Source organism: Amblyraja radiata, chromosome 37 (assembly GCF_010909765.2).
Source record: "Amblyraja radiata isolate CabotCenter1 chromosome 37, sAmbRad1.1.pri, whole genome shotgun sequence".
Taxonomy (NCBI): Eukaryota; Metazoa; Chordata; class Chondrichthyes; order Rajiformes; family Rajidae; genus Amblyraja; species Amblyraja radiata.
In genome coordinates, this window is record NC_045992.1 from 5,780,663 (window position 1) to 5,801,349 (window position 20,687).

At 42.8% G+C, this 20,687-nt stretch overlaps 1 protein-coding gene across 3 annotated transcripts in view; it reads right to left on the reverse strand.

Annotated features, from left to right (window-relative positions):
- Nucleotides 1-568: 568 nt before the first annotated feature.
- The window catches only part of ret (ret proto-oncogene), a 77,663-nt gene continuing 57,544 nt past the window's right edge, over nt 569-20,687 (reverse strand). The window contains exons 10-20 of one of the 3 annotated variants that reach the window (XM_033012782.1): nt 20,545-20,664; nt 19,392-19,648; nt 16,907-17,054; nt 14,584-14,691; nt 14,160-14,371; nt 13,296-13,418; nt 12,723-12,793; nt 11,971-12,108; nt 10,911-11,010; nt 8,452-8,599; nt 569-5,793 (exon numbers count right to left, since the gene is read on the reverse strand). In XM_033012782.1, the coding sequence (XP_032868673.1) occupies nt 5,636-5,793; nt 8,452-8,599; nt 10,911-11,010; nt 11,971-12,108; nt 12,723-12,793; nt 13,296-13,418; nt 14,160-14,371; nt 14,584-14,691; nt 16,907-17,054; nt 19,392-19,648; nt 20,545-20,664 (1,583 nt within the window). In that variant the 3' untranslated portion in view covers nt 569-5,635. Of the gene's footprint in view, nt 5,820-6,939; nt 8,600-10,910; nt 11,011-11,970; nt 12,109-12,722; nt 12,794-13,295; nt 13,419-14,159; nt 14,372-14,583; nt 14,692-16,906; nt 17,055-19,391; nt 19,649-20,544; nt 20,665-20,687 lie in introns of those variants that run through there. The other 2 variants (XM_033012784.1, XM_033012783.1) reach the window with 2 other exon arrangements.

Genomic DNA, 20,687 nt, shown 5'->3' on the forward strand with positions numbered 1-20,687 from the left:
ACAATGATGTGTAGGAATTGCAGATGCTGGTTTACACCAAAGATAGACACAAAAAGCTGGAGTAACTCGGCGAGTCAGGCAGGATCTCGAGAAAAGGAATAGGTGACATTTTGAGGCGAGACCCTTCCAGTCTGAAGAAGCGTCTCGACCTGAAACGCCACCTATTCCTTTTCTCCGGAGATGCTGAGTTACTTCAGTTGTGAGTGTTTATCTTTTACACTGATCCTACATGACCCCCATTTTTATTCTCCCCACATTCTCACAGATTCCGCCACTCACCTACACACTACAGACAATTTACAGTGGCCAATTAACCCACTGACCCGCACGTCTTGTGATGTGGGTGGAAACTCACTGGGAGATTATGTAAATTCCACACAGACAGCACCCAGGGTCAGGATTGAACCTGTGGCACTGTGAGGCATCAGCTCGAATAGCTGTGCCACTGGTCCACTAATCATTTCCCTTCAGGACACACACATCGGACAGGCCAGTCCACAACCAAAACTGAAAATAATTCCTGCTTCAAAAGCAGTTTCAAAACAAATTGAATCAATAGAAACATAGCTGAGAGAGTAATCTATTTATTTTATGCAAAAAAGATTTACATCCATGATACATTATTTATTGCATAACAGATTATCAATATTATGCCCACTAAATCTACACAACAAATGCAGAAACAAATATCATTATGGTTGAAAAAATACTGAAATATTCAGTTTAAATAGTAATCCTCAAAATTAATAAATTAGTTCTAATTAACAGAATTATATGACATTATTTAAGATAATTTTTATATTTTAAAAATATATTTCCAAATTCTTTTGGTGTGAATTAACAACTAGGAAACACAATGCTACAAAGAGAACAGGCAAGGCCAAGAAGATAGATTTGCTCCTGAATTGTGCTGCGAATACCAAGGCAAAGGAAATCTGTGCACCGTGGGTCTAAGTCACAGTGACAGAACAATAGGCAAGATCTGTCAGCAAAGATCCACACACTGTCATAACAAGCCAATCTTTCAGTGGCATTGGTTGAGGGAGGAATGTAACCTAGGACACAGTGGACGATGGCCCAATAACACACCTTTAATGGGGAAAAAAGATTGGGCATGGTGCAATACACATCCACCGCCTAACTAATCGTAAGTTTTCCCTACCATTTCTACCCTATACACATGTATATGCACATGCACATTCATGCAAAGGCACTTGAAGTGTGTCATATACATATAAAGGCTAATTTTATGAAGATGTTTCCTAAGCAAGCAGCCATGCTGGGCAGTTTCCCCTCGTGACAGATTCAACTCCTTTGTACTACAACCCTATCTCTGATCTGTGTTCCATCCTGCAAAGCTCCGTACTGTTGTAAAACATTGCTTGGACCAAAATTGTTTCCAACTGCGGTCATCTCATTTTGAGCTAGGGATTGAGTACAGGAGTCTGGAAGTCATGGTGCAGCTTTTTGGACTTTGGTTAGGCCGTATTTGGAATATTGTGCGCAGTTCTCGTTGCCCCGATGTGGAGGCTTGGGAAAGGATGCAGAGGTTTACCAGAATTATACTTGGAGTAGGGATATTAGCCAGAGGGAGAGGTTGGAAAGACTTGAATTGTTTTCTCTGGAACCCCAGAGGCTGTGGGGAACCCTGAGAGAGGTATATAAAATGATCAGAAGCATAGATGAGGTACCTTTTTTCTAGGATGGAAATATCAAATACTGGAGGGCATAGCTTTAAGATGAGAGGAGAAAGTGAGATGTGACAAGTATTTTGACACAGAGGGTGGCGAGTGCCTTGAATATGCTGCCGAGGGTGATGGTGGAGGCAGATATGATAATGGCATTGAAGAGACTTTGGATAGGCACGTAGGTGTGCAGGGAATGCTGCAATATAGGTTATGTGTAGGCAGCTAAGAGTTGGTCTTGGCATCAAGTTCTACACAGACATTGTGGGCATCCTGTGTTGTACTATTGTATGTTCTATGAAGGATTTCAACAACATATTGGTGAGAAGGTAGCTGAGCCAAGGGGTCCAGAGATCACTTGGTGCACATTCACTTTAAAAATTCAAGCTCAGTTTGTATCATTTGATATTTTAGATGGAGTCGAGAGTTTAATCATTTTTGTGCAGTGGTTACAACTGCACTATTGCTACAATCAAACCTAATGGATGTCTGGCAGTGATGAGGTTTCTCGACAAACCAATTTTTTTTGTCAGGTGAAGGAAGTAAAAATATGATCATCGGGTCATCCTATCCCAAGGGATTTGGGATTTGGAGTAAAGAAGAAATTTAGATTATTGAGAATTCCCTCTTTCAATATTTTTTTCATTCTTTGGAAACTGACAACTGTTGGGACGGGGCTCCAAAATGGTTTACTGATTCATAAAGAATCATCTCAATTTCAGGCGAGTATCTGTAAACATTCGTTACACATTGGATAGCATTAATTTTCCCAAACATCACTTAAACAATTTGTCACAATAATCAAGATATTTTCAGAATCGCCACTCCTATAACAAATAAAGGATCTAAGTCTAAGTCTAAGTCCTAAACTTCTTCCACTATTTCTATAAATAATTATAGTTAGCTCAAATTAGTTGAGTTGTTGTTTCAAGAGAGGTGCTAAACTGAAACAGATAGCGTAAGTCATTATCTCCATTAAAGCCCCATGCCCTTGACTGTGGTAAGTATTCACAGTTTAATACACTAACATTATATGCTCCATATCTGTGGCTATTAACTCAATATTGTCAGCATTGGTGTCATTTAGCTCCTCCCAGCAGATGGCAGTGTGGTGCTGGGGCCAACACTAACATTGTGTTATCAGGTAGAAAACAAATTGGCTGTTTGAAAGGGAAGTGAATAAAATCTACATTTCCCCCCCCTTTCGCATTACAGCTTTAAAAAAAAACTTAGCAACCCTGGTAAGGATATATACAATGCATCTAAGGTCACAAATCCTATATTATTGGCCTTCCTTTCTCCACTCAAATCATTCAAAGCAGATTTATAAAAAGTTTACTGCACCATCTCGAGGTGCTGCGACATATTGATACACACACAACCTTTAGTCACAAAAGGACAACCTCACCCTCATTCTTTGGGAGCTTAGGCAGGACCAACTCTCATTTCGAACAACACAACTCATTTCTGTGTCAATGGGGTACTTCCTGTCGATCAGGTGGGACGGAGAAATGGGGTGCCTCATCCCAGCTCCAGCAGAAAGAGAAATACTAAGGCTGCAGCATCCGCTCATACACATGCTGATTCTTGGGCTTTCTAACATGGCTGCTTCAATTCAGAGTGTGGCCAAGTACAATAAGATCATTGTCATTATCAGGATTTTAGTTTTGCAGTGTTTGTTTAGCGTGTTGTTTGCTGAATCAACTCTGTTTAAATTAATTTTTCCAGTTCTCGCCAAGAATCAGTATCAATGTTTTTTCTTGCTGCACCAATGCCGTCACATCTGGTGTACCCCAAAGATCTGTCCTTGTCTCCCTTCTATATCTTACCACAAAACCCTGTGCAGTTTCCACATGTGCACTGACAATACCCAGCTTAACCTCACCAGTGCCTTCCTCTCCACTCTCTCTAAATTGTAAGATCGCTTGTCTGACTCCAGATATTTCTTATACCAAATAGCAGAAGGACTAAAGCTGGCTCCTTCAGCCCCTTGCTATGCATCATTGTCAAGGATAGTGACTTCATCCTTACCCTGGCAACAATCAGAACCTGAGCAGACTGTTTGCAACCTTGGTATTGTATTTGCCCTCAGAAAGGAGTACTAGGTCATATCTTCCTGCCATCATATCTGCAAAGCATTACCCAAATATTCCCCTACCTGAACTCAGCTGCTATGGCTGAGACCCTTATCTGCCTTTCTTACTTCTAGACCTACCTATATTAGGGTGGCCTCCCTGGCTCTGAAAAACTGAGGCCATCCAAATACGAAAGCTTGTCTTGCAGCCCACACCAAGTCTTGTTCACCCATCACCCTTGTGCTTGTTGACCTATACTGGCTCCTGCTTAAATGGCCCCATAGTGGTACACTCCCTATGTTACTCATTTCCTCTAGTCTTCAGGAATGTTCATGTCCCTCCAGTTTTAGACTTTTACCCAAATATAAGTGCTGGACCATTGGCAACCGTAGCTCAGCCTTATTACCTTTCCACTTCTCTCTCCATCTTTCTTCCTTTAAGATAATTCTTAAGCCCCACTAAAGTTTTAGACATAGCATTAATATCTTAAAATTAGTTTAATAACACAACTTTGAAATGTGCTTAGCTATATGCAAGTTACATTATAAATGCAAGTTGTTGTTAAGTTGATCAGTGTGTGTTATAATTTCGTACAACGTCAGGCTGTGAATACCTCTGTCCTTCATCACTGATTAGTCAGAGAAGTAGTAGCAATGGCTTCCTGCAAACCTCACACCATAGGAGTCAGCCATGACTACAAATACTTGTGGTCCTATGTGACAGCTAGTGCCATCCCCAAGGTGATTCCCTTAAAACTATCCAAATTGAGGTTGTTTCCTTTAGTCAAAAATCAGCTGGCCATCAAGATGACTGTGCCCAGGGTCTAGGTCCAATTATCCTGCTGTTTCTATTGTCCCAGCACCATGTTGTTCTGATTTGCAACAACCAGTGAATAGGCTAATTTGTCATCTAGTTTCTCCTTTGTTCTGGAGTCCGGGGAACACTGATATTTGTGATCCATAACTGGTCAGAAACGTGAATCTCTCTTTGTTGGTTATGAACCAATTGAAACTTTTGAAGTGAAGATTAATAAATTCAGTGAGAGTGCCAGGAGTTCTGAAACTAAGATGGGTACATGGTATGGTCAGACAGGGCGGCCATGATCTATTAGAATGCCACTGTGAGCCCGAAGGCTGCTTGGCCTACTCTTCTTCTAATACTGTGCGTTGATATTCCCACAACTCAAGACTTCCAGGATTCATGCTCAATAATAGGGGGAAATGGTGGGACATAGAATGTGTGCATGTCAAGAGACGGATTTACAGCCAGAAGCAGCCAATACTGCTCAAATAATCCAGCCACTGAGATTGAAACCTAGACTGGTGGTGTAAGTAATAGTCAATAACTGTGAGGCAGCTGCAAAGCCATTGTGTTTTGGTTTACTTCAAAGCGCACGGGTAAATTATTCTAAATATCTAATTCCTTTAGCCACAGAAAATTAGAATTGGCACACAAATTGCTGTCACCATTAAAGCTACATATATTATTTCACCTATCTTTCCAATCATCATGGCCCCAGCATTTCCTTCCTCCACTGCTAGGCCCTCCTGGCTCCCAATCCACCTCCCAGTGTCTCTTCCTTTCCTCAGTTCCTCAGGTAATTAAACAAACACCAGATCATTTCAGGCACGGTGGTAGCAATCACATTAGGGAAATGGGATGAGGCTGGATCAAGGAGGCCTCGTTGAAGCAATAGGTCAAGTTGTGAGGGTTCAGAGGTCACCCATTCCTCACACTATGTCGGGAGCAAGCAGTTAGGAATGCATCCATTTCGCCCAGTTTAAAGCTTGCGGAGGAGGGAGTATGTGTCTGTGTGTGTGCAGAGGGAATAAGGTATGAAAGTGCACACGTAGCAATTGGCTTGTCGTGGGCTTTTTAAGTATCACAACGCTCCATTAATTTTGCAGCTGTCGGTGACACCATCCAGTTTGCATAAACACTATCATTTGCATATCTTGTAAAGACTGAGTTAGTTCCATCGAATCTTGTGATGGGGACAGGGCTGTCTTCAGACCAGCAGGGGTACGAGATGCCTAAAAACGAAAACAGATAATTTTTTCTGCACAAGGGGGAAAGCACAACAAAAAGAAAGAAAGATTCAGGCGCTGACAATTACTCTCACCAAACACGCCACATCTAATTCTGTGCACGAGTCAACATAATGCCCACCGTTAAGGGGCAGAAATATTAAAAAAGTTATAAATAATAAATTAAAGGACAAAAATTAACTGCTGCAGCGGTGATGGCTTTGCCTCTGCTTACACATCTTGAGTGTGTATAAAATCAGGCAGAAATTTATACTTTTTCACATTGCGCCTCAGGGGGTCTGATCTCCAAATGGTGGATTCAGCCATCTCGCATTCTCCCTTTGAGGTTGGTGGGGTGTGAGTTTGTGGTAGTAAATAGAAGACATTGCCTTTTTGTTTTATTACCATAGCCGCTCTCTGAGCCAGGGATAGTTTTACTGTGATCAATAATCTCATCAAATGCCCCAGCTACATGTGGGGGTATGGCTTTCTACACTATATATTAGTCTGTTGGGGAAAAACTCCCATTTCTGCCCTTTGGAGAGGGGGCAGAATACATGCAACAAATCATTGGACACTAATGTGGGCACCTAACTTAAGCAGGCTTTACATTATCAGAATCCTCGGACCACTGGCCTCGCAGAGACAGAGCACGGTACACTTTGGGTATTAAGAGTGGATCAGATTATATTGGAATCTTTTGTTAATGTTCAGTTTTGAAATGGGGGGAAAAGATGATTCAGGGTCTTACACTGGAATGTGCTGTTCTACATAGAATGTTGTAACGGAGAGGCTGACAGTAAAAGATGTAATACCAGGAATATCTAAAATAGAGCTACGTACTGACGAAGGGGTTGGTAAGAGTGAACGAGAGCCTTTTACTGTGGGTATGCTGAGCAGCAGAGAAATCACTCTAACATTCAGGGCAGCACGGCGAGTTGCTGCCTTACGGCGCCAGAGACCCAAGTTGATCTTGACTACGGGTGCTGTCTGTACGGAGTTTGTACATCCTCCCTATGACCTGTGTGGGTTTTCTCCAGGACCTCTGGTTTCCTCCCACACTCCAGGTTTGTAGGCTAATTGGCTCAGTATAATTGTTAATTGTCCCTAGTGTGTGTAGGATAGTTTGTTCATGTGGGGGGGGGGGATCGCTGGTCAGTACAGACTTGGTAGGCCAAAGGGCCTTTTTCGTGCTGTATCTCTAAACTAAACTAATTCAACTTAATGTCAAACTTGACCTGAGACCAGCTGACTGAATTTCAGTCTGTAAGAATGGAAGTTCTAGTCAAGTTTTTCCACCAGGATGGCATTGTGTGTCCTCAAGGGGTAGTGTGGAGTGGAATTTAAATCACTGGACTATCAGACAAACCTTTGGACCATGAAATCAGAAGCACAAATTCAAATTGCATCATAGTAACTGGGAATTTTAATTCAAATATAAAATAAATGTGGAATTTAAAAGGAAACCTTAGACTCTGATGTTAACCATAAAACCATTTGGTTCACTTATGCCCTTCTGCAAAGAAAATCTTCCCTTCTTACCTATTCTCGCCCCACTTGATCCTTTATTGCTTCCTCAATTTAGGATTAATCAGATAATAAATAATGTATACTTGCAATCTCCCCAATGAAGAAAAATTCTTCCATGCAGACTGTCAGCTAACCCATGACTTAAAAGACTCTGTAGAAGGTTCACAGACTGTTCTGAGAATTGAAAAGCCCGAGTTGTGTTATGTTGGAGTTGCATTGCATTCTCCGAGGTGTTTAGCCTGAGTGGGGTCTCTTTCTGCTCCCTAATGGTGGCGTCACATTGGCAGTATCCCTCAAATTTTTCACTGGTGTCTACTGCCATTCTGTGGGCTTTGACAAAGCAATTGTGCGTTGGGGAAAAGTATAGTTTAGAAGTGCAGGTAAAACAAACTTGGGGCGAAGATTATGCATTGAAGCAGAACTGCCAACTGCAGCCAATTTGCTGTCGCATTGCAGAAACACCCAGGAACCCAGGATCTAAACACAGAGCAATGAATAGCTTGGAGGAATGACATGATCATAAATAAATCAAGAAATGGGTGATGGAAATAACAATCAGTTCTGAATGTTAATTGTCATCCAAATACCGTGATTAAGGAAGTGCTTCTTGATGTAATTTCTTGGGTGTGTATTTTTACGTATGCCAGTGATGAGAGTGTGCGTGGACAATGTAGAGAAAGGCAGAGATATCTATCAGTGGAAATGGAAGCTGCTTTATGTCCTTGACACAGAAGGATGCCTATATGTAGGATCTACTGAGATTAATCACCGAACAATTCTACCAACTGTACAATATAGAATTGACGATGAGAGATATTTTAAGGATTCCCGAAAGCTGCCTAGTCTTCTTCGGTAACCAACAGAGAAAATGCTCAGGTGACTAATTACACCACGTAAATAAAGCCAGGGTTTTCCTTGGCTGACATAGGTAGGTTTCCGCAATGAGTGAGGGGATGGGCTCCACAATGCATGCACTGAGTCTGAATTCATTGAATCCAGAGAGAAGGAGTATTTGTTGGTTTGAGTCAATCCTCTGTCGCCGAATCTTGGAGGCACTGTGTAAACGGGGCCATCGGCTGCAGCAGTGGTTCCTTAAATGAGCTTAGAATCTAGTAAATGCATGTGAAATTCTACCGTAGAGTTTGTTCTCAATCCATGTGGAGGGGAGGGACCGAGGGAGGGGAGCATTATTACAGTCTACCAGTGGCGTCTCTTCTTCAGCCACTCCGTCATCATAGAGCAAGGAGTCTGATGGTGTGGAGGCTGCAAGGTCCAGGTAGTCCTAGAGGTAGAGGCAAAAAATTCAAACTTAATGGTTGCCATTGATTCAAAAGACAGAAATGAGGCACATACCAGAGAAAAGGAGGGAGTGAAGGAGAAACACACAGGGGAAGAACATAGTTACAGCAGAGAGATGGAAAATGGGATAGAGAACAGAATTGGAGATGGGAGGCATAAATAAGAGATCAAATGGACAACATTATGGAGGTTGGGAAAGAATAATGAAGATAAAAGATGGATAGGAATATGGACAGATAGATAGAGCAATACAGCTTCGTAGGTTGGAAGGGGGAGCAGGAACCAAAAAGATGACGGAGAACAGACAAAGAGGTAGATCTGGAATCATTTAGGTCAAGAGAAGCAAAAGGTGATAGAAAAGAAAATAGCAAGAGGAGAGCAACGAGAAATGTTGAATTTCAGAGAAGATAGAGATAGAGTTTTTTTTTTGTATGACTAAGGGAAAAATAATTTTGTTGTCTCTTCATTGAAGACAATGACAATAAATCAAATCAAATCAAGAGAGAGAAAGATCAGGAGTGAGAAAAATAGAGACGGGGCAAGGAGAGAGCAGAATTAACAAGCGAGGGAAAGAAAGTAATAATTATGGGATAATTTAAAACAATTTAAATTCTGATTCAGACTCTCTCTTAACTGAAATCATTCAGCCACTGCCTATAATGCGCCTTACTTACCTGATTCACTTTGTGTCTCATATAATGCCAGTGTGAGTCAGACGGGTGTGAATTTGAACACCACTCTAGAGTCTAAAACACAATATCTAAACTGACACGGTAGTCAAAACTGCGCCTTTTGAAATGTCACCTTCTAGATTAAACAGTAAAGTAAACTCTCACAAACCCTCCCAGGGAACAGAAACATGAAAGGACAGATGCAATCAAAAGATGTGCTGCTTCATGGAATTTCAGAAATAAACTTGTGAGTACAAATATTAGGAAAGTAAGGGGGTTTTGCGGAAGTTTTAGTGCGAATTCGGGTGGAAGTTGGTATGGTTATGGTTCCTATACCGAAGGAAGGGACCATTTGCTTGGAGTCAGTACAGCGTAGATTAATCTGATTATTTCCTGGGATGAGTTATATGAGAAGCAATTGAGTGTGGTTGACCTCACTCAAAGAAGGGGAAGTGATCTAAGGGAGACATAAGATTCTGAGAAGTAGCACTATGGATCCCAAGAGACAGTTAGATTGAGAGATGAAGACATCTCTTTACTAAGATTGGAAATATTTGTAATTTTCTTTCTCTCTATTACTGCCAACTATTCTGTTTATAATTCTACGTATACCTCTGTTTATTTGCTCACACAATTTGCAAAGAATCGACAGACACTGTTCTGGCACTGAGTTTGGGATGTTGCCACTTGAGTTAGTAGATAGACAACAATCTAGCATAAGGCAAACAGAGAATGGGGTTCACTAGGTGGAACAAAGATGATGGCAAGCGCTGGGCATAAGGGATATATTGGGAATTCACTATACGTGAAACAAGTGTACAATTTCCAAAAGGCAAACAAAATATATTTAGGTTTGGGGAAAAGACATAGAACAGAAGAATGTGGCAATATGCAAGAGGAAGTATGTGATAATGTTGCAGGTGGTAAGGCTGGAGACATACAAGTCGTTTGTGAATGCCAATGAGCTGGACAGGTTCCCTCTTAAAGAAGTTTTGAACATTTTAAAGGAAGCTTTTAATCTGATGCTTTTGGAGATTTTCAAAAGCTACAAATTTGTTGTATGAACCAGCAACCAAAGGAATGGTTGGTGAACACACAGTCATTGGCGAAAAGGTGCACCTTGTTGCTTAAAAATTGGAGGCAATCTTGCTCAAGGCATTTTTCAAAACTGCCAGCTGGGAACAAGCCATAGAAATGGTAATAATATAGGAAGGACCTTCAGATGCTGGTTGTACACCGAAGATAGATCCAAAATGCTGGAATAACTCAACGGGACAGGCACCATCTCTGGAGAGAAGGAATGGGTGATGTTACAGTTCAAGACCCTTCTTCAGACTAGTATTATAGTTTTTTTCATAGCATAGACATGGAGAGTTGGAAACCTTGTATATCACAAGAATGGTAAAAGTAGGAAAGGCTGTGGAGGCCAAGAGTGGATATTTTTAAGGTAGAGATAGACAAATTCTTGATTAGAAAGGGAGTCAAGGGTTATGGGGAGAAGGCAGGAAAATGGGATTAGGAGGCGGAGATCACCCATGATTGAATGGCGGAGTAGACTTGATGGGCTGAATGGCCTAATTCTACTCCTATACCTTGTGAACTTGAGGACTGCTCCACACTCACCCGACTCCTCACCATCATCTTCTCCAGTTCTTTGCTGATTTCTGCAAATGTTGACCGTTTATCCGGCTCTTGTTTCCAGCAATGCAGCATCAAGTTGTACCTGAGAAAGAATTGAAGCAAATCTATATCAGTGTCTGATCGCAGGGAAACTAACGAAATGCAACCCTGACTGCTCTGATGTCACACTCTCTTCTCACCTTCCCCATCCAGCACAGACACTGCCCGTCTGTTAACTTCACCATTTGATGGTGACTCGTTCTTCGTGTGGTGATTTCCCTGTCAAGCATTGACCAACATTGTTCAAATCTGGTCTGACCTATCCAGCACAGGACCACCCTCTCCAGCAATAATTCTTACGGTCTACCACTTTCTCTCCGTCCGAACCTGGATGTCTGATCAACAACCCATGTCAACTCTACTCCCATTCTCTTACTGTCCGGACCCGTCCGCTGCTGGCTCAACGATCACCTGGATCTGACATCTACTGCCCATCGTAATTGTCCCTGTCCATCACGGTCCAGACTCCCAATTCAGTGCTGACCACGCATTTTCCATCACTTATTCAATTCCACCTTCCTACCACCAAGTCCAGTCCTAACCCCACCTCAATCCCCGCTGTGTCCAGAGGTGAAGAGGTCTTGGGTTCAGTCCTGGGTCTGATCTCAGCATCAGTCACTGACCATTCCTAACTAATGTGGACTTTCTCTGTGTGCTGCTGCCCTTCCAGTAATATACTGGCCTTCCTGCACAATTATGTACTTCCTGATGCTGGAGGGACAGAATCCTTCTGTCTCTCAGTCAGTGCTTACTTTTCCCATCCAACGCTGACCTTTCCCATCCAGCGTGGACCTTCCCATCCAGTGCTGACCTTCCTATTGTCTGCTGACCTTCCTATTGTCTGCTGACCTTCCTATTGTCTGCTGAGCTTCTTGTCCACCACTGACACTCCTCTGTCCCATGTGCATCTCCTGATCCATACACATTTTGAAATGCGAAGAGTTGCTGCATAATAATCTGTAAATTCTATCCATTAGTTTCATGCCAATGAAGCCTAACCTACATTTCCTCACTGCAGTTTTCTGGTCTCTCCATCCGGTATCCTGTCTTAAGCAGATTGAAGAGGCGTTCAGGAGCAATTCCGGGATAGGGATTTCCACCCAATGTCACTATTTCCCAAAGTAGAATGCCAAATGACCACCTGAAGTGCGAAGGAAGGAGAACAACATTAGTATTCCCAGTACTCACAACGTTGGTTGCTGAACATCGTGCCAGAAAAGGCTCAGTTAGTTCAAACTAAGACTAAAAATTATCACCAGTTCAGGATGGTTCTTGATGCAGTTTTGTTCTCTACTGAGTTAGCTGGAATGATCAACAAGAGAAAACCTTTCAGTGGTTTAAGGGAAAGGTCAATAGAGTGAGGCAAGTCAGATAACTATTTTAGTCAACAGGAACAGATGAAACAGAGAAAATGGCCTATGTTTGTGTTTTTCATTTAATGTAGTAGATCTTGATTCAGTGATAGAGTAAGTGGATTTATAAATAATTAATAAGGGGCAATAGGATTGAAGGCCTTGGCCCTTCTCTTTCCTATCGTTGTCCTTGTTCGTGCCAAGGTTTAGCATTAATAGTGCATCGTCTGATGAAAGGTGTTTGATCGGTAATATTAACCCGTTTCTTTCTTCACAGATCCTACCTGATCTGCTGAGTTTTCTGTTTTCTCCAACATTAGAGATATTTTGTTTCAGAATAAATTGAGGACCTTGTCTATTTTGATTTTCAACTCCACAAAAATGGTGAGTATGCTCAACTTACACGTCACTTTGCGTTGTGTAGATGTGATCAAACAAAGATTCTATTGCCATCCATTTCACAGGAATTCGACCCTAGAGGCAAGAGAGACACAAATTAAAAAATCACTCAACTGAAATACAGAGTTTGCCCCATTCAATGGAAAGGCATGGGTCGCTCACTACAGTCATATATATTCAGAGGTGATGTTTCTCAGTAGAAAAGAGCTTATTTCCCACAAACAGCTATACATAATCTCTTTCTTGGCGCCCTCAGTCAAGAACATTGATGTGCTTTTTCAATTGGTAAAAGACAGAGCAACAAGATGAAAGTAGGCATCTCCATTTAATGGATAAAATGAACGAGGAATAGATCAAAAGGCCAAAAGGAATAGGAGTTGAATTAGGCCATTTGGCCCATCAAGTCTACCCCGCCATTCAATCATGGCTAATCTCTCTCTCCCTCCTAACCCCATTCTCCAGCCTTCTCCCCATAACCTCTGACACCTGTACTAATCAATAGCCTGTGGGGTTTCCTCCGTCACAGTCGTTATCATAAGTCGTTCAGGTGATGAATGTTATAGAAGGTGCACAATACCTTGCTTCTTTTCACATACGAGTCCTCCTCATACACATCCCTGGAAAGTCCAAAATCAGAGATCTTCATCTTACGTCCTTCAGCAACCAATACATTCCGTGCTGCCAAGTCACGATGAACAAGCTAAGGTATAACAAAGAACATAGGCAGTTAACTATATGGACATCAGATTAAACTGTGAGCTCAGAAGATTGGTTGTGACATCCGTTAATAGGAGACCTTTGTTGTGTGGTGGTGTAGAGTTTTACCATTGATAGCTCAGGTTGGTCACTCATTATCACAAGGTGGCAAGTAGCGTGCAAATCCCTACTCCAGCAGCAATATCACCAGGATAACATCATTTAAAAAGGCATTTATTTGTTCAGATACATAAATAGGAAAGGCATAGAGGGAGACGGGCCAAACACGGACAAATAAGACGAGCTTAGATGGGGCACCTTGATCAGCATGGACGAGTTGGGCAAAAGGGCCTGTGTCTGTGTTGTGCGACTCTGTGACTATAACTGATTTCATCAGCGAGTTCAGAGTCATTTAGAGGAAGGTCTCACTGAGGGCTTAGCAGTTAATGCTGCTTCCCAAAAACACATAAGAAAAGGAAAGAATCATTCCCCCTCCACCAAATATGAGCATCTGGGTAAAGCCAATACAGAGCTCTGAGCCAGAATCCCAGTCTCTGCTGGTCGGGAATAGCTGCAATATAGTTCAACCTATGCACTTTCTGATGTTACCTACAGAGCTAAAACTCAGTTGGACTAGTGAGGAATATATCATAAAAAAGACAGATCTAAATGCATTTTTTAACTTCTTGAAAAGTCATGAGAGTTCAAGTCCCCAATATCAACAGCAAATAGGGTTAAGGTTCACCTTCATTTCAGCTAAGTACTGCATTCCACGGGAGATCTGCCAGGCAAAAGATATCAGGTCTCCCATGGTCAAGGCCCGTTCATCTGGATTATCCAAATAGCTGGAGTTTCGATTGCCTTCACCCAAGTAACTGGGACCGACTTTGCGACTTTCCCTCAGGAAACTTCTCAGTGATCCATATTTGGCGTACTCCACAATAAGGTGGAGAGGACCTGCCAAAGAAAGAAGCCAGATTATCCCAGACACATTGTGTCAAGACGTTTTTTCTTAAATTCCCAACTACCCTGTATTTTATGTCCATACTCTTTCCTTTGTTTCATCTTGCCCCAATCTTTAATCTAAATGAATAAACATTGTATTTAAATAAATGGATCATGGATTGAATTTGTTACTGATATCCCCTCTGTGCCCTTTATTTTCTTACCATCCTGACTGCAGGCTCCATATAGTTTGATGATGTGAGGATGGTTCACTTGTTTCAGCAAGTTGAACTCGGATAAAAGGTCTCGTAGTTCACTCTGAGATGCATTTTCTGCCAGACAGAAGCAAAGAGTGTGGTTAATTACAAGATAACTACCATTGTATTTAACTTTTACCCTCAGGGCATAAGTAAGCAGCAGCAAACTGCACTTAAAATAAATACTTTTGGAAGTACTTCAGAGAACTGTGATTAAAACGGGATCAAGTAATGCTTAAAGGGCCTGCCCCACTTGGGCATTATTTGCTCGTCATTTACGCAACGTCATTTACACGTCACAACACATGCTGTGACATCATTTACGCGTCATGCACGCATCGTGATGCGCGCATGCCGTGCATTATGCGAGCATGGGGCGTGATGAGATGTGGTGGCGTAGGCAGGGACGCGCAGCCACGTGCGGCGCCCCAGGATTTTGGGATTCACGAAATCTTCGCGTCCCACCTGCGTGACGCGCAAATGACGCCCAAGTGGGCCAGGCCCTTTATTCAAATACCCCTTCACACCCAGGTATTTCAGCATGACAATCTAGGCTTCCTCTCTGGTACAGCACAGAGGCCATATTGCACTCTCAATTGCATTATGTTTCAGTAGACAGATTAAATTGAGACCTGTCTTCCATCCAAGGTGGAAATTAAAGATCCTGTGTAATTTTTTGAAGATGCAGGAAATTCTCCCAGTTCCTGATCAATATTTATCCATCAACACCTTTAACAAAAACCTGGTCATTATAGCTGGTTGTGTTTAAATTTGCTATGTCACTGCATTTCCTTGTCTCTGGACTGTACACTGCACAATGACAATTAAAGTTGAATCTGAATCTGAATCTAAATACGCTCCTGTGGTTCCAACATAATCAGTTCAAAACTGGGTGTAAAGCTCTTTGGCAATCTTAAGGGCTATGAACATTCAAGCCTTTCAGTTATTCGCCTGTTGGTCTCCAGATGAGGTTCCAGTTGAGAATGAAATAATATCTACAAACAGGTCTGCTAATAAATAGAATTAACTGTGAGACTGTGTTGCACCATGGAGTAAAAGCCATTCAGTGTCAGCTGTAGGAGATTACTTTATCTGCACATCACAATGACACTTAGCAGACATACATTACAAACCCTCTGACTCACATGGCTATCTGGACTACACGTCTTCCCACCCTGCCCCCTGTAAAGACTCCATCCCCTACTCCCAATTCCTCCACCTACGCCGCATCTGTTCCCAGGATGAGACATTTCATACCAGGGCATCGGAAATGTCCTCGTTCTTCAGGGAACGGGGATTCCCCTCCGCCACCATAGATGAGGCTCACACCAGGGTCTCATCCATACCCCGTAACACTGCTCTCTCTCCCCATCCCCGCACACGCAACAAGGGCAGAGTCCCTCTGGTCCTCACCTTTCACCCCACCAGCCAGCAAATACAACACATAATCCTCCGCCATTTCCGCCACCTCCAACGTGACCCCACCACTCGCCACATCTTCCCATCTCCCCCCATGTCTGCCTTCCGCAAAGACCGCTCCCTCCGCAACTCCCTCGTCAATTCATCCCTTCCCTCCCGCACCACCCCCTCCCCGGGCACTTTCCGTTGCAACCGCAAGAAATGCAACACCTGTCCCTTCACCTCCCCCCTCGACTCCATTCAAGGTCCCAAGCAGTCGTTCCAGGTGCGACAAAGGTTCACCTGTATCTCCTCCAACCTCATCTACTGCATCCGCTGCTCTAGATGTCAGCTGATTTACATCGGTGAGACCAAGCGTAGGTTGGGCGATCGTTTCGCCGAACACCTCCGCTCAGTCCGCAATAACCTACCTGACCTCCCGGTGGCTCAGCACTTCAACTCCCCCTCCCATTCCCAATCCGACCTCTCTGTCCTGGGTCTCCTCCATTGCCAGAGTGAGCAACAGCGGAAATTGGAGGAACAGCACCTCATATTCCGTCTGGGGACCTTGCGTCCTTATGGCATTAACATTGAATTCTCCCAATTTGGCTAGCCCTTGCTGTCTCCTCCCCTTCCTTAACCCTCTAGCTGTCTCCTCCCACCCTCCCATCCGCCCGCCCTCGGGCTCCTCCTCCTCCTCCCCTTTTCCTTCTTTCTTTCCCCCCCCCACCCCCCATCAGTCTGAAGAAGGGTTTCGGCCCGAAATGTCGCCTATTTCCTTCGCTCCATAGATGCTGCTGCACCCGCTGAGTTTCCCCAGCAATTTTGTGTACCTTCGATATTCCAGCATCTGCAGTTCCCTTTTGGACACTTAGTAGACATTCAGCCTAACCTTTCAACATCTTGACAGCCACAGTGGTGTAGCCTGCTTTGCCCTTCAGTTTGAATGCCGTAGCCTTCACTACTTTCCCAAATTCTCCTTCACCCAGGGTTTTACCCAGGACCAAGTTCTTCCTGGCAAACTCCCACTTGGGATCCTCCTGTCATAGAAAACAATACACAACCACTTAAAATAGCTGAAACATAGGATCCAAGCCCACTCGCATGCATTAATTTCAAACAATCCATAAACTGAAATATCACCTCACCGATAATATGCGTGAACAATTTAATCTAAAATCAAATCTCCTGCTATCACTTTTCACGTGCCGATGTGGAAATTGTATCTGATATTGAAATGAGTAAATGGAAATCATGTCCTGTATGGAGATGATGCCCTGCTCATATTTGGCAATTATAGACCAGATTTTACTGCTCTATTAACAACAAGATTGTCAACGATCACTGTCGGTGGCCTCCATGAATCTGACAGCAGCTATAGGATTTCAGCATGTGTGTTTAATGCAGAAGTCAGGAAGTCGCAGTCAGTGATTCAAAGCTCCTCTGCTGTCTCTCTGCCCAAGCAAAAAGGCACAGAAACCCTATCGTTAATTAGCATGCACAGCTACTACCATTCCACCTCTAACCTAATATGCCCTGTCAGAAAGGGTTGACTTGATGCAGACACATGATTTGATTGGGGGTACATACTGGGGCACCTTGCAATAACCTAACATGCAGTCCAGTTTAAAGCATGGTTGGGCTATTTGTGATGGAAGAGGAATTCCTTCAATCAGTTTGTGAATCAGTCGAACTCTGTAGATCAAGCAGGTTGAGTATTTTCAAGGCTAAGATGAATAGGTTTTTGGATTCAGGGAGTCAAGGGATAATGGAACAAAGTAGAAAGTCTGCAGAACTGAAGCACCAACGGACCTAGTCCCACTCCTCTCCCATATTGAAGAGCAAAGAAAGGCAGATGCTGGCAGTCTTGAGGAAAAAAACAGAAAAGGTTGGAAATTCTCAACAGGTCAGTCTACTGCTGCAGAGAGAGAGAGAATTGGAGTTAACATTCAGATTGAGGGCCTTTGATCAGAACTATTAGAAGTTGTTTTAAGTTGCAGAGAGGAGGAGAGAACAAAGGGAATGTATGTGTTTAAGAAGGAACTGCAGGTGCTGGAAAATCGAAGGTAGACAAAAGTGCTGGAGAAACTCAGCGGGTGCAGCAGCATCTATGGAGCGAAGGTTTCCTTCGCTCCATAGATGCTGCTGCACCCGCTGAGTTTCTCCAGAACTTTTGTCTACCAAAGTGAATGTATGTGATAGGATGGGGACCAAAAGAGAATGAATAACAAATGCTGATGGCTTTGGCTGAGAGGGTGGTGAAATCTTGAGCAAATCAGCTGATTTGTTTTGAGGGGTGTCAAGTAAAGGAGGTGACTGAGGTCTGAAATGAAAGATAAGCAATTCTGAAACTGTGAGATATGGGACACTGCAATTGCTGTCAGTCTGTAATAAGTAAGATAAACATTGCTAGGTTAATAATGAGGATAAAGTAGGACAAAAGTGTGTTTTAGTTGCAGTGAAGGTGGAAGGGTAGAGGAGGCAAAAGGAATGTTTATTATAGGTTGGAGACTGAGAGAGAACGGAAAGGCACAAATGATTGTGAAGTCAGTGAGTTAATCACAACTGGTTTTAAGTATGTAGGAAAGAACTGGAGATGCTGGTTTCCACCGAAAATGGATACAAAATGCTGGAGTAACTCAGCGGGACAGGCAGCATCTCTGGATCGAAGGAATGGGTGATGTTTTGGGTTGAGACCCTTCTTTAGACTCAAGTAATTGTCAATAGAAGCAAGAAAAATTGGATGGAGGAGAGAGGGAGAGAAAAGGCTGGTACTCTGTAATACAGAACATTGCAGTGGCTGGAAATCTGAAATAAAACAGTGAAAGCTGAAAATATTCTTGGTGTCAGTCAACATCTATGGAGGGGAAAAAACACAATTAGTGTCTCAGGCAAGTCCCCTTTCGTCAGAACTGTTTGGTTCTGACACAGGCATTGAGGACTGGTCACCTGAAATTACCAAATTGTCTACCTTCGATTTTCCAGCATCTGCAGTTCCTTCTTAAACAAATTACCAAATTGATTGTTGAGTTTTGAAGTGCAAGGTTAGAAGTTGAGATGTTGGGCTTTATTGTAAGTATGTAAGGCAGAGAGAGAGGTCAGATTGGGAGTGCTTTTCCCCTCATAATTTTATACACCCCTCAGCCTCCTGCACTCCATGTATTAAAGTCCCAGCTTTCCAAATCTCTCCCCATCACTCAGGCCTTCAGTTCCCGACCACATTCTCATAAATTTTCTCTAAACTCTTTCCAGTTTGATGACATCCTTCCTACACCAGTGTGACCAAAACTGTTGATGATCAACATTTTTTCATAGCTGTTCTTTGATAGGACTAATCTTTAAAGGGCAGTAGAAAAATGCAATAAAATGGCACTCACTGGTATCTTGAAGGAATCCACAGACATTTGATTTTCCATGGAATCTATAGAAGGTCTTCGGATATTATTGGAGGAGTAGCTGATCGGATAAGCCTGAGCTGGCCTCCTGAAGGTCATTTCTGCCGAAGCGATGGGGGGCTTGGGAGTGGTTTTATGGTATCGATGAATGAAATACGAGGAGAGCAGCACAGACAGGATGAAGGACAACAACACCGCAGCTGCAATAATGGTTTTACACAGATCATCGCAAACCATCTCTGTGAATGAAATGGAACAGAAAACACCATGATGGTTCCACCAGGATGATTAACATAAATGCAACGTTCTACAGATCAATACCAAGCAACTTTGAGATGTTTATTTTTTACAGTCTTATCACAAATTTATTACAATGCCCATCTTTCTCCTTGGGCTTCCAACAAACAGCAGCTGCCTCACACCTCTAGCGACCGAGGTAAAGTCCCCACCTCTGGTGCTGTCTGTGTGGAGTTCATATGTTCGCCCTATGGTTGTGTGGGTTTTCCATGGATGCTTTAGTTTCCTTCCATGTCCCGAAAACATGGTGATTTATATATTAATTGGCTTTTGTAGATTGCTCCTAGTGTGTTGGCGAGTGTTAGAATCTGAGGGTAGTTGATGGGAATGGAGGGGGGGGAAGAATATGCTTTGGGGAATAATTAGTAATATATTTGCTCTGAATGCTGGCATAGATTTGGTGGGCTGAATGGCCTTCTTCTATGTCATAAGGAAATAGGTACAGAAAATACTTAGGTATGCTTTTCTTGAGGTGAGCTGATGCTAATACCATAGTGTAGTACCGAGGGAGCATTGGCTTGTGGAGGTAACACCCTTTAGACAAGAGGTTAAACTGGAGGCATTTCACCTCAGCATTTCATTGACTCCTCTATGAGTATTCGATCAGTATTGTCGATTGTAAAGTGTGGTGTACCAAGCTGCACCGTGCAGCGGGTTAGAATGAGACGCTGTCTTTTGTCATCTTTCATTTGATATATTCATGAACTAAAGCCCCAGCACCCAATAATTCAATTGCATGAATCTCACTATGCACTAGAAGATCAAGGCATACTATGCCCAGAAATTTGGAAAAATGTACCACTTATTGGCCAATATTTAAAAAGAAAAATAAACATACCAACAAACTCATCTTTTTGGCAGATGCATTTGCTGTCTGAGTAGCAGACACAAGTTCCAAAGCCACCTTTAATTCCTCCCAGCTCTCCGGGTTCAAATCCACCGACGACTTTGTCCCATTCTAGACGAATCATTAAAGAGAAC